The sequence below is a fragment of the Haplochromis burtoni genome, unplaced genomic scaffold (assembly GCF_018398535.1).
Source record: "Haplochromis burtoni strain Fernald_Lab_line unplaced genomic scaffold, NCSU_Asbu1 Contig_473, whole genome shotgun sequence".
In the NCBI taxonomy this organism is placed as follows: domain Eukaryota; kingdom Metazoa; phylum Chordata; class Actinopteri; order Cichliformes; family Cichlidae; genus Haplochromis; species Haplochromis burtoni.
The window spans coordinates 64,000-80,448 of NW_024582834.1; the positions used below are offsets into that span (position 1 = coordinate 64,000).

The 16,449-nt window shown below is 41.6% G+C and overlaps 1 protein-coding gene across 2 annotated transcripts in view; it reads left to right on the forward strand.

Annotated features, from left to right (window-relative positions):
* si:dkey-43k4.5 (potassium voltage-gated channel subfamily S member 2) overlaps window positions 1-16,449 on the forward strand; it is a 29,626-nt gene that overhangs the window by 9,857 nt on the left and 3,320 nt on the right. The window contains exons 2-8 of one of the 2 annotated variants that reach the window (XM_005946557.2): window positions 5,827-6,008; window positions 6,137-6,270; window positions 7,142-7,306; window positions 7,386-7,557; window positions 8,649-8,732; window positions 9,661-9,822; window positions 11,096-11,179. In XM_005946557.2, the coding sequence (XP_005946619.1) occupies window positions 5,838-6,008; window positions 6,137-6,270; window positions 7,142-7,306; window positions 7,386-7,557; window positions 8,649-8,732; window positions 9,661-9,822; window positions 11,096-11,179 (972 nt within the window). In that variant the 5' untranslated portion in view covers window positions 5,827-5,837. The remainder of the gene's footprint in view (window positions 1-5,826; window positions 6,009-6,136; window positions 6,271-7,141; window positions 7,307-7,385; window positions 7,558-8,648; window positions 8,733-9,660; window positions 9,823-11,095; window positions 11,180-16,449) is intronic. The other variant, XM_005946558.2, reaches the window with a different exon arrangement.

Consider the following 16,449-nt stretch of genomic DNA (forward strand, 5'->3'; position numbering starts at 1 on the left):
AGTTTATTAGATTGATCAGTATTGCTGAACTATGAAATATTTTTTTTTGCATACAGGTATAACAGAATAGCTTTAGTGTAGTTGTTGTTTTAAACAACTACACTAATCCGATCCGAAGTATCACAAAATCACCTCACAAAACGCGCTACTTGGCGTAACCCAGCTCGACGCATCGGAGCAGTATGTGTCACCTGATAGAGCGACTGTTGTCTGCGACACCTGTCGGCGGTCTGTTGGAGCATTTGGAGCCTCGCCACATGCTTCCTAACCGCAGCATTTCATCTTGGCAAAAACTATCCCAGAGAAGTAAAGCAAGTGTGTAAGTTCATCCCTGAATGTTTGCAGAGTATTTCCACGTTAAGCTTAACAACTGATATATTGAGCCACAGCTGGACTGACCATTGGAGTTCGATACTGAGGTGAAAAGGAAGCGATTTGTCCGGTATTTCAGCTAGAATTAAAAAATAGACACAAAGCTGGAGTTATTCTGTCTTTGCTGCGCAGTTGCATCTACTCTCATTCACTCCCCCTTCCTCTCCTGTTATTACTTCAAACATGAAACTGATCAATGATCAGCTGATCGGGTTTTCTGCTGCAAGTTCCGTCTTTCTTGTTTGTTTATCGCCCACTTTGCGCTAGAAAGAGGAGACCAGCGGATAAACAACAGCAGAATGTATTTATAAAAGCTGCTGGTCATGATATCGGTTTGCATATGTGGTGAGAGGGAAACGTGAAGATGAAACCAGGAGATGTCCTTACTGAACCATCAGAGCTGAACAGGTGATGTAGAAACAGGTTTACCTTTTAGTTGAATGAGTTGAAGGGAAGTTATGAACTGTTTCTGAGAGACAACTAACACCAGGATCCTTTTTTACATAGCTGACAGCTGGTAACTGTGCAGGGGCGGCTCTAGCACAGTTTTGTCGGGGGCCAGGTAGGGCATTAACAGGGAGAGGGGGGCACAAAGACATACTTTTCTTTGTTATGTCATTTAAAAACTTTGAATAAATAATTATCTGAATCTTACAACAAAAGAGGTCATCTGATTAAATGTATAGAAATCCATTACTGTATATAGTAACTAATAAGTCTAATATACACCCTAGTAAGCTATAGTACTTTTTCCTTTGGTACCATCTGTGCAGTCTGCAATTCTGTTGAAGAAAGATGTTGAATCTATTTAATTATTGTAGAAAAATAATTGATTTCTGTGCATTTGTTTTACATTTGCATTAAATTAAAGTTGATTACATCGATTAAGGGCGGGGGGTGGTTCCCTAATATTTTTGCTGGGAGTTTGCAACCCTATTAGTTAGGTAGGTAACTACTCTTTAAAATACCAGAATAGGGAGGATGGTGTAGGTTTAAATTTATTAGATTGATCAGTGTTGCTAAACTATAAAATGTTTTGTGTGTAGTGTATTTTTTGCATACGGGTATAACAGAATAGCTTCGGTCGTGTGTTTTTTAAAACTTAAGTATGAACTTATACAAAATGCAGCGAGATATTTATAAAAAACAGTTTTATTGATTACAAAATACGCTATATCGGCTTCATATCGGTATCGGCAGATATTCAAATTTATGATATCAGAATCGGTATCGGACATTAAAAAGTGGTATCGTGCCATCTCTAGTTTAAATCTGGGACTCTCCACCATTTGACCCTAGAATGAAGAAGCTTCTCGGATGAGAGGTGAAAAGTCCAGTCGCTTTTCTTTCCAAGCTCCTTACACAAGGCTGTGTGATGAGTTTAAGAGGTCCAGTAAGACACTCCTGAGTTCAGATTATTTTGTAAGTTTTGTTTACATTCAGCTTTTATCACCAGAGGCCATTTTCAGTGGTTAAATACTCTTGCCTCATCAGTTTAATGCATGGAGGCATTCGGTCGTTGAATCTTTAGAAATGGATTTCTGAACATGCATCAACTTCAGAGAGGGACCGTTAACTCTCGTGGTTTCACAACAATGTATGCATTTACAAGGATGTGCCACAAAGAGAGCATAAACAATTATGAAGGATGAAAAATAACCTAAAACCAACCACATGAAACAAGAAAACACGAGAGAACCACAAAGACCGACCATAAAAAAACAGACAATGACCATGCAGAGACAAAACATTCACATAAATACGATTAACTAAAAATCACCAAAGAAACCAAACACAGCAAAGAGGAGACCAGAGATTACAGTGAAGTATATCCGAAATATATCAGCTGTGCATTACTGTGTGGCTGGATTCTAATGTTTCAGCAGCTGAATGTAATGTTGGCGTTTTCAGACTGAAATCATATTTCATAAATTATTCATGGACAACTTTTAAATAAACATGTAGCTACACACGAATTCAAAGGGATGTAAAAAAAATCTGTTTTTCTGTTAACTCATTCACTGCCATTGACGTCTATAGCCGTCAATGGCAGTGAATGAGTCAATGGGTTTAACTCATTCACTGCCAATGGCTGGCAGTGAATGAGTTAAAAATGTGGTCAAGTGTAAAAGAGCGTTATATAGTAACGTACATGGAATTATTATTATTATTATTATTATTGTCCAGCGCTCTGTGAGTTCTTACACCCGTCTCTGAGTTTGACCCAAACATGCCGCTGACGGATGAAGACAGATTCCAGCTGCGGTAAAGCGAACAATAGCCAGGACGTGTGACCATAAATCAGTGAGCTGAGCGAAGAGAAACCTGATTAAATACCAGCAGGAAGACAGTGAAAGATTCAGGAGCAGATGAAGTCAGAGCGTCCTGGTTAAAACGCCATTATGTCCACATTAGGTTAACACCTGTCTGCGATTCCTCGGGCGATTTCCTACACTCTGTAATTAGAGGCTCTGTAACCTTGTTACATTACATTATAGCTACACTTTACCTGCAGCGAGGCACTTACTGCAGCCTCACAATGGATGGATGGATGGATGGATGGATGGATGTCCTCGGTCCTGCTAGAGTGAGCACCACATGAGAAGCAACCGTTTGGATATTTACACCTGTGCTGCCTTTGTTTCCCCTGCAGCATCTGCTGCCTGCTCCACTCTGTGTGTAGAGGACGGCCACACAAAGGCTCAGAAATATAAGGAGGGTGTACACTGAGGGAATATCAATCACAATCCAAACTGGAAGCAGCATTTTCTGTCTGAAGTGCATCTGACCTATTAAAAGTGGCTTAAAATATACACAACAGTTTAGTACTGATGTGACCATGTGACACATGTTTAACCAGATTTCCCCACATAAAAGCAGCCTGACACGTCGTCAGCTCAGACTGATGACTGCAAAAGTCAAAACACAGAAGATGAAGAGGAAATGTGTCTGCGAGTTAACCCAGCAGGGATACTATTACAAGGAATAACTGAGCATAATTTTTTAAAAGCAACACAGTATGGCCTTAAAGCCTCACATTATTAGACTGCAGTATATATACTGATGGATTTTTGTGTTCCCTTTAAAGACATCAGTGAAAAAAAGAACAAATTGGTGCAGAAACACAAGTTATGAAGTGTCAGGTTCAAACGTTTTTTGTGGGGGAATCCTCACCAGACATGCCGTATAATATCCAGCTCTAGTCGTCACATGACGCCAAGTCTCAGCCCTCAGACAGGTCTTTGAAAGAGTGTCACGATAAACTGTTGTGTGGTGTGTTTGGGGGACGGCTGTAAATTGTAGCTCCAAAAACACGAGTTACACTCAGCTCAAACTGGCGGTGATGGAGTGAAAATGAAAACAGTGCTGCAGACACCTTCATCCTCACAACCTTTACTTGTTGCTAAGCGATATTAATACAATTCTTGGCAACTAAACAGGACTGAATTATGTTTTCCTGGCGGTCATGTTACCTTGGTATTGTTAAAAAACATCTTAAATCACAGCAGGAAGATTTGGGAGACGCTGATAGCATCACAGCACTTTCCACAATTTTGGGGGTTTGATGTGAACTTTGTAATTTACTCATCTGTTGTCTGATTTCATTGTGTAGCTTCTTTTTGTTGTGAAAGTATGCGCGCTGTGTGGGTGTTTGCACCGGGAGTACAGTAAATGAGCACGTGTGGGAGTTCTGGCTGCATCGATATATGGTTTTTTTGTTTTTTTTAAACTTGATGGAGAAAGTTGCAAGAAACCATGAGGTCAGAAGAACCGTTTTAAATCTTCTGCTTCTTGCACAGAAACACTTTGAAAATGTGCAAACTGTGGTTACGCTTAGATTAAGTCTGGCTCTCAGCCAGTGCTCGTTGTGTTTTGTGGTCAACATGAAAATGTCTCTATGTACTTACATATTAGTTTCTGCCCCCCTGGTCTTAAAAGTGCATTTAGAGCAGCAGGTGGAGTTAGAGGAGCTAGAATTTTAAAAAGAAGCTCAAACGTTTGGAGCAGAAAATAAAGCTGAGACTCTTCTTTGTTACACGCTCTTCATGGGGGGTTTGACGAGTGCTGACTCAGCTTGAGATAAAGACGACAAAGATTAAGGGCGAGAGATGAGTCATGATTCAGTCAGATGCACATTAACTGTCAAACGATCACAGCTTCCATTAAAATGTTGTGTCTGTCATCAAAGGGGTCGTATTCAGCTAATTTCCAGCCCCAAGAATAGCTCTGAGTGATCGCACTTCAAAATAATCCTTGTTTATGTCATGGTGAAACTTCCAGTTCATCCTCTGTCTGAAACCAGACGATTTAGCTCCTCCCAGCTTGTTTCTGATTGGTCGCTCATCACAAACTGAAGGTTTTAGGGAATATATTATTTTCTATCCCCATCCATAATGTCCAGGATGGACATGGGTGGAGATGTCCACTCTTTATGACATCACAAAGACCCAAGAGCAGAAAAAACTGTGTGAATCTGAGTGTTTAGCACAGTCTGAAGCCTGGAACATGTGACTCATAGAAGGAAGGAGGAGAAGGATAAACTGTGCAGCCTGAACTGCATAGGTTTCCTCTACCTGTACATGACGTATAGATGCAAGAACAAGAATAAAACTTGATCGTCTGAGTGAGTGATAGTAGAACAGAGGGGCATTATTTATCATTGTTAGTGATACTGAATCGCAGTACTTACTCCTCACTAGAAGGCTGCGGTTGCCGAATATAAAGCAGCTCTCATGTAACTGAATCTGGACCGTAAAGATCGCGTGTACTCAGAAAACCATGCGTCGATAAATTCCCTTTGAAAAAAAAACATTGAGAAATGCCTCTGAGCTTCGGCCCAGCAGAACCACGGCAGAAAACGCCGATTTAAGTTAGGAAACGTCACTTTGAATTGGCTTTTCCACCTCTGATGTCTTTTCCTTTTAAGATGATTACATTTTAATGCTTCTTTTCTCTCGCGGCCTCACTCATGTGTCTTACTGACAGATTCACATGTGAGACAAGAATCAAGAGGGGGGGATAATGAGAAGTCTTCACAGAAACTGCTGCAGATCTGTGTTTGTGTCCTGTGGAGATTTAATTCAAAGCTGAATTGATTTTTATGTCTGAGCACAGCTTGGCTGTTTGGGTTTTATCCATATACGTTCACAGTTTTTGAAATTAACCAGCAATTTTATCACAAATGACTTACACAAAGGGAAACTGTTGCAGCAGAGACATGCAGGGATGCGGTGAAAGGAAATGAATGGTGACAGATGGTTGAGTATACTGGCATGATGTGGTAAATATGTTGGAAAGGGTATGTTTACAGGACTCAGGCTAACACACTGATAGATCAGACTCACAGTTTCCTTTTTATCCTTTTAATAATGTAACCACAAAATTAAATGTCTCTAAAAAGTGTCACAGCGGTGTTTTTCAGTTTGTGTTCATTTCATTGTCTTTGTGTCTCAGCTGATCTAACCATGGGGAAGGAGAGTCTGCCCAGCTGGGCTCACCAGGACTCTGACGAGGGTCTCGTCCACGTGAACGTCGGAGGTCTGAAGAGGAGCCTCTGTTCCAGCACGCTGAAGAAATTCCCAGACACCAGACTGGGAAAGCTGCTGGCATGTGACTCAGAGGAGGCCATACTGCAGGTGTTTGGGTGTGAGCGGGATACGACTGACACGAGACCTGATGGATTTTTGCTTGACTTGCTAAAAGCCCACCTGCTTCTCTTCTTCTTCACTCTTCCTCTGTCGTATTCCCACCTTTCGTGCTATAGGTGTGTGATGACTATGATGTGCAGGAGAAGGAGTTTTACTTTGATAGGAATCCCGGCCTGTTCCCTTACGTCATCCACTTCTACCAAACTGGCAAACTTCACATCATGGAGGAGCTGTGCGTCTTCTCCTTCAGGTCTGTCTGAGCAACATTCATTTTAACATCCTCATCCCTCTGCATCCCAGAGAACCTTTACACCTGTCATACCAATCCAGCTGTAACTGATTGTGGACGTTTGTGACTCAAACAAAGGTTTTAGTCTGTTCAGTTTTTCTTGGTTTATCTGACCTGTAATCAGACACAGCAGCTGCTAACAGACTTCACTGTTCATTGTTGCTTTGCATAAAAACTTTAAAGCCTAAAAACATAAACAGTAAAATGAATTCATCAACTCAATCGTGTAAAATTTAAGCAGCTGATCCTTTAAAAAAGTCACAAACCCAAACTACTAAGACTAAGTTGTAACATCTCACCTCTTATTCATGATCTCACACACTGAAGCACTGCTGTTGTGCACAAATGTGACATCATCTACAGTCACTGAGGGTGCAGCGCTGGTGGTGGAGGCTTTGATTGGTCCCGTGTCCTGGACATGAACGCAAAGACTGAGCTCCACGGTTGGATTGTTTTTGTTTTACTTTTCTTTAACTTTTCTTAAACTGAAGTTTGCTCAAAAAGCCTGTTTGGTTACCTTCAGGAACACATCCTGGTTTTCACACCAAAGCAAATCTGCAAATCCTGTAGTGGATCTTCAGGTGTGTCAGTGTTATATTTGTGCTGGAAAGAACAAGCAGAGATTTAACGTGAATTAGGCCTTTGGCCTGCTTGCATATGTCCTTTGTTTATGCAGCATAATTATAGGAGTCATGGATCCATTTAGTGCACCAATAACATTGGAAGCAGATGAAGAAAAAAACACATGGAAATCATTTTATTTTGATGTAGTTTGCACTTTTCTTTAAATACTGCATAGATAACCCTGATTTGGCTTCTATTCCCTGAACAGCCAGGAGATCGAGTACTGGGGCATCAATGAGTTCTTCCTGGACAGTTGCTGTAGTTACCGTTACCACGACCGCAAACTGGAGAGCAGCCGACATCGTAGCTGGGACGATGAGAGCGACGCCAGCAGTGTAGACACATCTGTGGACGAGATATCCGACTTAAACAAGTAAAAGACACACAGCTGCACTTTCTTTCTCCTTTTTTAAAATAAATTATTAACTCGCTGCCTTTTTCCACCCTCGCAGAGACATGCAGCACTTCCAGGAAGTGCGTTATGGGAACATCAGGAAGTGTTTGTGGTTGACGCTGGAGAACCCGGGATACTCCATCCCCAGCAAGCTCTTCAGTCTGCTCTCCATCGGAGTGGTGCTCACATCCATCTCCACCATGTGTATCAACAGCATGCCAGAGTATCAGGTGGGTACGGCGAGCTGGAAACGTGGAGACCAAACAACACGGTTCAGTCAGCTTTCAGCAGGAAGCATCTGTTGGCTTCATCGGGCTGATTTAGGCTCACGTGAAGACAATTCGAGTATTTAACCCTTTTCATCCACAGTTTCATTAAAACAGTTTGTTTGCTCTCAGAGTCAAACTCAGTGAAATCAAATAGACAAAATAATTTTGTGTGACTTACACTCGTCTAATGTTACCAAAGACGTCTTTCACAAAGAGCCTTAAATCCGCTCTGAGAAAGACAGAAAAACATGCTTGAAGCAACCTTATGAACTGAAAACAAAGTAAAAAACAGATAATTGTTTGCATCCAAACAGAGTGATGCTAAAAACCAAAGTACCCGGGTCCAGGTCACAGGGACAGCGATGTCCTGGCCAGCTCTCCCAGCTTTTTAAGGAAGTAAACTGAGATATAATCTCTCCAGTGTGTCCTTTAACTGCTCAGACAGTCTGCAGAGGACGTTCATTTCCTTCGTTTGTGACCTCACTCTTTCAGTAAGTGGCCAAAGGTGATGGTGGGAAACGAAATGATCCAGTAAATCGACAGCTTGGACACGCAGCTCTCTGTGCTTTAGATTTTTCTCGATTAAGTCCCAAAACACACGAACAACTATTTACATAAAGATAATTACAGAAGAATAAAGTACCAATAAAATGATTTAATCAGTCAGATAGATTGACCCTGTTTTACTTGTGTTTTATTTAAACTCTTGATGCCTTATTGAGTCTATTTTTTAACACGTTTTTATCCTTAGTCCACCTTATATCATCACTTTTCCATTTATTACAACAGATCGTTTCTGTTTAGCCACCATGTGTCTGTTTCTCTTTTCTTTGGCCCTAAGATCAGCGTTCATGCTGAACTGAGCATTCTACCTTTGATGTCTGTTAAAGCAAATCCTGTCGTTGAAAAGATACATGAATAAAAATTTCTGTTTGTAATTATTTCAAAATAAAAATATCTAATGGGCTCTCAAATTTTAATACATTTGAAATCACTAAATGTTTAATTGAAAACACTTTTAGAAACTGTCCTCTGTCCTTTTTGTCTCCCAGACTTTTGATTCTGATGGAAAGTTGATTGAAGAGCCGACCATGCAGGCGCTGGAGGTGTTCTGCTCCTGCTGGTTCACCTTCGAGGTGAGGTGATTAAAACTAAGCCTGCTGTGAACTGTTTTACTGTGCACTAAAAACTCACTGGGTCTAATATTTAAGGTTGTGTATAAGGGCATTTCCCATGCATGTCAATGAGAAGGAAAAAAGTAATAAACTTAACTGTGTATCAGTTAAGCAAACAATAAAGATAATATGCTTTAAAATGATCATAAATATGTATCTCACGCTGGAGATTTATCAAAGGGAAGATGAAACACAGCACAGAGTTTAATGTCTTTGCAGGGATGAAGGAAAAGGCACTTTAAATACTCCTGAAAGATAGCAACGTGCTACACGGTGAAGGCAGGAAACACAGAACAGAGAGGATCACTCTGAAAATATACGGAGCAGGAAGTGAAAAAAAAACAGAGAAACAGGTCGCGAAGGAAGACACGGGGACAACTTCACAAAGACTAACAGAGTAAATACAGCAGAGAGAGAAAGGTACACAAGGAGGGAATTAAACTTATGGAAGCCAAGTGAGGAAATACCCTTCAAAATAAAACAGGAAGAACGTCAGTTTGAGGTTTGAGCCCACGTTCCTTTACTGTGTATCTTTCCCCGCTCTCTCTCCCCTCTTTACTGCTGTCCCGTCAAATAAATCTTTAAAATAAAGAAGGAAGTAAAATGAAAGGAAGACAAAGGACATCACACAAAGACGCGGGGAACTCACGAGACAAAGAAAAAACCCCTCAAAGAATGCAAAGTCAGACCATGATGAGCTGTTACATACTTCATTCAATTGGTTTGACTTGCATCAGTTTAATTTTATTACTTTGTTTAGACCAAACACAAATTCCAGGCACAGTTAAAATACCTAAACTTAAATATTAGGCCCAAATATGTCAGTGCTGATAGAGACGCTGAACACAGAGGACAGTGACAAACGCTGAGTGTTTGTGATCTCTTTGAGGTCGTCACGCGGCTGCTGCTCGCACCAAACAGGAAGAAGTTCTTCCATCACCCTCTGAACATTATTGACATGGTGTCTGTGGTTCCCATCTACGTCACTCTGCTCTTTGACATGACTCTGGGATCCGAGTCTGAGCTGGGCAACCTGGGACGACTCATACAGGTCTGTGCTGTGGATGTGGACCGCATGCTGCTCTGGTAAAAATGTAACGAAGGAGTCGTCACATTTGTCATAATCGCTCAGTAAAGGCTGTGATAGTTTGTATTTATGGTGACAGTGTCTGATATGCAGTATAAATCTCATCAGTCCCATCAAAGAGCTCACTGTTAATATTACATGCACCATCTGTGGAGGTTCTGCTAGCCTCAAACTGTAACGCTGAGACAGTATTAATAACTGCAGACCATGTAGAGTGAGCTCACACAAGCAACAACAACCAGTTCTTGGACCACACTCATTTTATATTACACACGATGAAGAGAAATCATAAAGGAAGTCAATGTAAGAGTGTATGCTTGCTCACAGGTCTTAATGTCACACTTAAGATTCTCCTGTAGCAGGAGGAAACTAAGGCTTATGGATTGTAGCTCCATTAGTCTGATATATTTCCAGGTCCTGAATGACAGTCTAGCATTTCATGGATCTGTGCGGCTAATTAGTGCACAACTATGATACATGTGTAACTGGAGCTATTTCTCTATCAATATTTCTAAAATGACAAACAGATTCAAATGCCACAACACAAAACCTGCTCTTTATAACAACGACGTTCAGTTCATTTTAAATTTAAAACATCGGGGTCAGGGATTTTTTTAGGGTTTCGTTTCACATTTGAGTAACTTTTTGTCATTCACAGTTCAAAACAGTTATATTTAATGAGGCGCCTCCGTTCACCCACTGTTCAACCCTTTATCACACCAGTATCATACTGGGCCTGGGCTTATTTTATCATTGTGGCTGTAAAATTATAAAATGATTCTCATCTTTCAGGAACCATTTTTTCTGTAGCCCAGTGTGGTTGAGGAGTTACAGTAATGTGAAGCTGATTTTTCCATGAATGCTTTGTGCTTATCTCCCTAAAGCTCGTCTTCTCTTCTTTCTGTCATTTAAAGAGCACTAAAAATAAAATGGGCCTGCTGCTGAGCTAATGCTAGGGTCTTCAACACCAACATGTCGTTGATGCAACTTCCTTCCGATTGGCTGTTCCTCGCAAACAAAAGCTTAGAGCTCATGGTGGGTGTGGCTTCTGTGCTCATTAGAAAAAACCCCGTCTGAAGCTCGCGGCGATTACGCGTCCGTACACTGACCCCGTTATTTGAAGCTTCGTGACTCCACCGTTGGATCAGTGTAGTGAATGTCTGCAGCTGCTGCCGTGCAGCCAGAGTTCGACTCTTTTTAAAGATTCAGACTCATAGTCCACTCTGTGTCCTCTCAGGTGTTCAGGTTAATGAGGATCTTCAGAGTGTTAAAGTTGGCGCGACACTCGACAGGCCTGCGATCACTGGGAGCAACACTGCGGGTGAGTGGGGACTCTGTCTGCTCGCACAGACACACAAAGTTTTGTAATGTGTGGATCCCATACACACAGCGACATTAACCAGCCGTACAAACAACGTGACTGATTTTTATTTTGTAGTTTTGTGACATTTTGTTCTGTTGACCTTTCTGTAGACGCCTCAGATACAGGTTGATGGATTGTGAGCAGATCTCAGCTGATGTGATGCACACTGTTTTGGAGATGACGCACAAAAAAGACAACGGAAGGAAACTAAAGTTTGCATGTGGGCTGCAGTTTTTAACACAAGATCTCACTGATGTTCACTTGTTGAGTTTAGGGGAATTGTGTCAGTGTGTTTGAGATGGAAGAAAAACAACATTCGGAAACGCATGACTTAGCAATTCCAATTAGCTAGCATTGCTGTGGATGGTTTATAATTCAAATCATGCTTTCAAGGTATAAGTTGGATTAGTGAGGTCATCTGTAAAAGCCTTGAAGCTAGCACAATCTATGATGGCAACATTTACACTTTAAGTCATGTTTACACATTAATCTGCTCAGAATCTCTTTATGCAACCTTTAACATCTGATGGAAACTTGGTTTAATATTCTAAATCAGTCCAAGCAACCTTTTTGTGTATATTGTGTATGTTTAGTATCATGTGTAATGTATCAATGACACCAGCGGGGAAAATGGACGCACCATCCCAATTCCTAAAAAGTTGGGACGCAGCGTAAAATGTTTTTGTAAACCTCATAAACCCAAAGTTTATTCACCGAGAAGCTCAGAGAGACCGTTTCTAAGAAGTAAAATTGTGAAGGCTGTGAATATCTCCTCATCTATGATGCATAATATCATCAAAATAATCAGAGAATTGGGAGAAATCAGTGTGTGCAGGGTCGGTTCTGCCTATGAACACAACTCACCGTGCCATCTGCGCGGGACGGCAGGTTAAAGCTCTATCGTGCAAACAAGAAGCCGTATGGGAACGTGATCCAGAAACGCCGCCGTCTCTCGTAGCTGATTAAAATTGGACTGAGGCAACGTGAAAAACTGTTCTGAGGTCAGACGAACTGAAATGTGAAATTCTATTTGGAAATCATGGATGCTACGGCCTCTGGACTAAAGAGCAGAGGGAACATCTGGCTTGTTATCAGCACTCAGTTCAGAAACCTGCATCTCTGATGGTATTACATATGCTTCCATCCAGACGACAACTTTTCCAGGGAAGGCCTTCCTATTCCCGCAGCACAGCTCCTTGGATAGAGTCCAAGTGCTGAAGTGGCAGCCTGCAGTCCGGACGTACACCAACTGAAAATCGCTTCTCGCCTGCTGCACATGCCGTCCATCTGAGGATTAGTGATTAGTTTTAAGTCCCGCTCGAGCCAAACCTCTCAGACTGTGATCAGTCAGCATACCTGTAAAGCCACTGACCTGCAACAGACGTCTTTCCCAGGATTTCCAAGCTGGTCTGTGTGCACTGAGAAAGGAACTGAGGAAACTTACCTGCCTGTCCACCCGCCACCGCTCCTCCCGTCCCTCCGAGGATGTCAGGATAGTCTAACCACTCCTCTGCTCTGGCTCTGACAGAGTCTTCTCTCCTTTGTTGACAAAACAGCCGCCTGAATCACCGTCCTGTGATTCATCAGCCTCAGGTCCTGCTGCCTTTTAAACCTTGTGTAAATACACTTGTTAAACAGCTCTGTCGGTTGCTGGGTTGTGAATGCAGAGTCCAGAACTTCAGAGTCTCCTTTGACTTGTGACAGCTGGTCTCCTGAGTTCCCAGATGTTTATGGACTCATGATGCGTGCATGTGGGAATGCACGGCCTGTCCCAGGATCCTGAGATGGACTACTGTCATCAAATTCAAAATGAGCATTTATTTTTCTTAAAATTAGATATTTTGTCAATTCTATTGTGAACATAATCTGATATTATGAAAATCCATGTGTTCTGTTTTATTTGACATTTTTTGGAGGTGGAGTTGTTGATGAAGGATCAGGGACCATGCTGCTCCTCCTGGTTTTCATTACATCTGCACATTGTGTTTCCGTCTCGTCTCCTATACCATGAGCTTGTTCCTTCCAGCAGAGGATTATTAAAGCCTTTATTAAAGTGCAGCACCACTTTAATAAAGTTCCTGATCCGTGACCGGCATTTGAAATGAAGCACTGAGAGCTTATTTGGTCTCTTTCCTGCATATCAAGTAATGAAAAAGCCTTTAACTCAAAACATTAGTTTAATGTTTAGTTTGATCTTGAAAATGGAAAACAAAACATTTCAGAAGTAAAGCATAATCTAATGAAAAAGCAGTTCTCTGAAAAAAGACCAGCTTCATTGTGAATTGACTTTTACTGCTGCTTATTTGTGGAAATGCTCCATTTCTCAGATAACTCATTTTTTTACTCCACTGACTGTTTTTTGCATACAAAGTTTTTTTTCTCTTAGATTTGTTTTTCATAGTGCAAAGGATCCACATTTCTTTATTTTTTACACTTCTTTTTCAGCACCATCCTTCTTCATTTGAATAAAGCTGACATTTGTTTCCTTTAAAGCAGGGGTGGGGGCCATTTCATTTTTTACAAAGTACCGTGTTACTAAGCCTCATGAGGTTTCATGGCTATTAATGCACTCACCACAAAACTTGCACATGTTATTCTCTGTCTGTCTGTGGTCGTGTGAGAGCTGCTTGTTAAGGACTCAAACTCTGGGGAAGAGCGTTAACGTTGAGCTCTCAGCTCATCATGTTTAGCATGTTTTGAACTGTAATGGCGCCGCGCCACAAACTGGGCACAGCTTGCCTTTCACTTAAACAAAGAAAAAAATCAGGTGTCCATCTTTCCTGGAACACGCAGCATTCTGAATCCACCTTCATTTTCATGACAGCTGCCAGGATTCATCCTTTGTTGTCAATCACGTAATAACGTACATCATGTGCTGTATTCAATTCAATTCAATTTTATTTATATAGCGCCAAATCACAACAAAAGTTGCCTGAAGGCGCTTCATAGGTACAGAGAAAACCCAACAATCATATGACCCCCCTATGAACAAGCACTATGGTGACAGTGGGAAGGAAAAACTCCCTTTTAACAGGAAGAAACCTCCGGCAGAACCAGGCTCAGGGAGGGGCGGGGCCATCTGCTGCGACCGGTTGGGGTGAGAGAAGGAAAACAGGATAAAAACATGCAGACAGAGATTAATAACAGATATGATTCAATGCAGAGAGGTCTATTAACACATAGTGAGTGAGAAAGGTGACTGGAAAGGAAAAACTCAATGCATCATGGGAATCCCCGGCAGCCTACGTCTATTGCAGCATAACTAAGGGAGGATTCAGGGTCACCTGGTCCAGCCCTAACTATATGCTTTAGCAAAAAGGAAAGTTTTAAGCCTAATCTTGAAAGTAGAGATAGTGTCTGTCTCCTGAATCCAAACTGGAAGCTGGTTCCACAGAAGAGGGGCCTGAAAACTGAAGGCTCTGCCTCCCATTCTACTTTTAAATACTCTAGGAACAACAAGTAGGCCGACGAGAGACCAGAGTGCTCACTAGGTTTTAGAATCGCTGCACTGGCTCCCCGTGTGTTTCAGGATCGATTTTAAAGTTCTTTTATTGGTTTTTAAATGTCTTAATGGTCTTGGGCCTTCTTATCTCTCAGATCTGCTTTTACCATATGAACCCTCGCGGACCCTGAGGTCCTCTGGTACTGGCCTTTTGATTGTCCCTAAAGTCAGGACACATGCTCACGGAGAGGCAGCTTTTCAGTGGTATGGTCCTCGTCTGTGGAACAGCCTGCCGGAGGAGCTCAGGGCCGCAGAGAACGTACATGTTTTTAAGAACAGGCTCAAGACCACCTTTTTAATTTAGCTTTTACTTAACGTTTATTTATTTTATGCTTATTTATTCTATCCTGTTATTCTATTTATTATTAATTTAGGTTTTACCTAATATTTATTGATTTTATTCTTATTCATTTTTTAATCTTCTTACTCTATTTATATTCATATTGTATCTTATTTATTTTATCCCCATTGATCTTTTATCCTGTATATACCTATTCTAGTCAGTATCTCCCAGTGTTTCCTCGAGGGCGCTCTCTGCACCGGGGCTTGTGATTGACTGCGTGGCCTGCTGGGTTGGGAGGTCCTTTCCTCAGCCTAGCTGGGGGGCTTTCCTCTTGCCTCCGCCGCAGTGGACATCCTTTTTCAGCCAATGTAGTGCCCAGCTCGGGAGGCTCGGTCTTTGTAACGCGCCTCACCGTGCAGACGGCTCCCTGGTCTTATAGTGTTCCTACACCTTGGCTCATGCGAGCCCAGTCCCATATTTTGGCTACTGCTGCGGGTTTAGTGTGCCGCCTGTTGATGTGGGTGGGGGGGGTTGTAGTGTATTCCATGATCGTTTATGTTAATGAGAGTGTGGGGAGTGAGTTGGAGGGAGGGGGGGGTGGCTGCTTTTAACCATGTAAAGCACTTTGTGCTACATCTTTGTATGAAAAGTGCTTTATAAATAAAGATTGATTGATTGATTAAGATGGGGCCTGATTATTTAAGACCTTGTATGTGAGGAGCAGGATTTTGACTTGGACGTAGATAGCCGTCTGTTTTATCTCAGAAAACTAATGACTGTCAGTGGGTTTTTTTCCCATATTTTTTTATTCATGCTATAAGTTACATATATAAAATATATGCATGTTATTGCTTTGCGGTCCGATTGAAACGGTCTCACACGCGGCCCGGAGGCCGGACGTTCCCCACCCCTACTTTAATCTGTGTTAAATTCTGCTGTGTTGTCAGATTGTGTTGCTCATTGCTTTCAGTAAGAAGTTCATGTGATTGTTGGCAGGATTATAAAAAGTTATGGGCAGAGTTCCCTAAAAACGTTACAGGAGACGGGACACATCACGTCAAAATGTCATAAATACATATCAAACTGTAATAATCTGTTGACATTCTTGAGATTTTCTTATTTCAAAGTGATTTCACATCTAGATGTCCTGAAACCAGGAACTGAACTCATCCATTATACGGAGGACTTTCAGCTTGGTGGAGGAGTGCGGCAGTCGAATACAAACATTTGTAGTTTTCGAAATCAGTATTTCCACACGTTCTCTTCTAGTCTTCTTAGAAAACCTTCTTTTATGAGTTTTTATGAGGAAGTGCAAAACTTTAGAAGTAGAGTCACATTTACAGAGACAAACTTTTTGTCAGGCGAGCTGCAGACACAAAGTTCACATCAAGAAAAAACACAGATGAGTGTTTTCTCCCGCTGGGCGGGAGTGGCGGTGGGCGT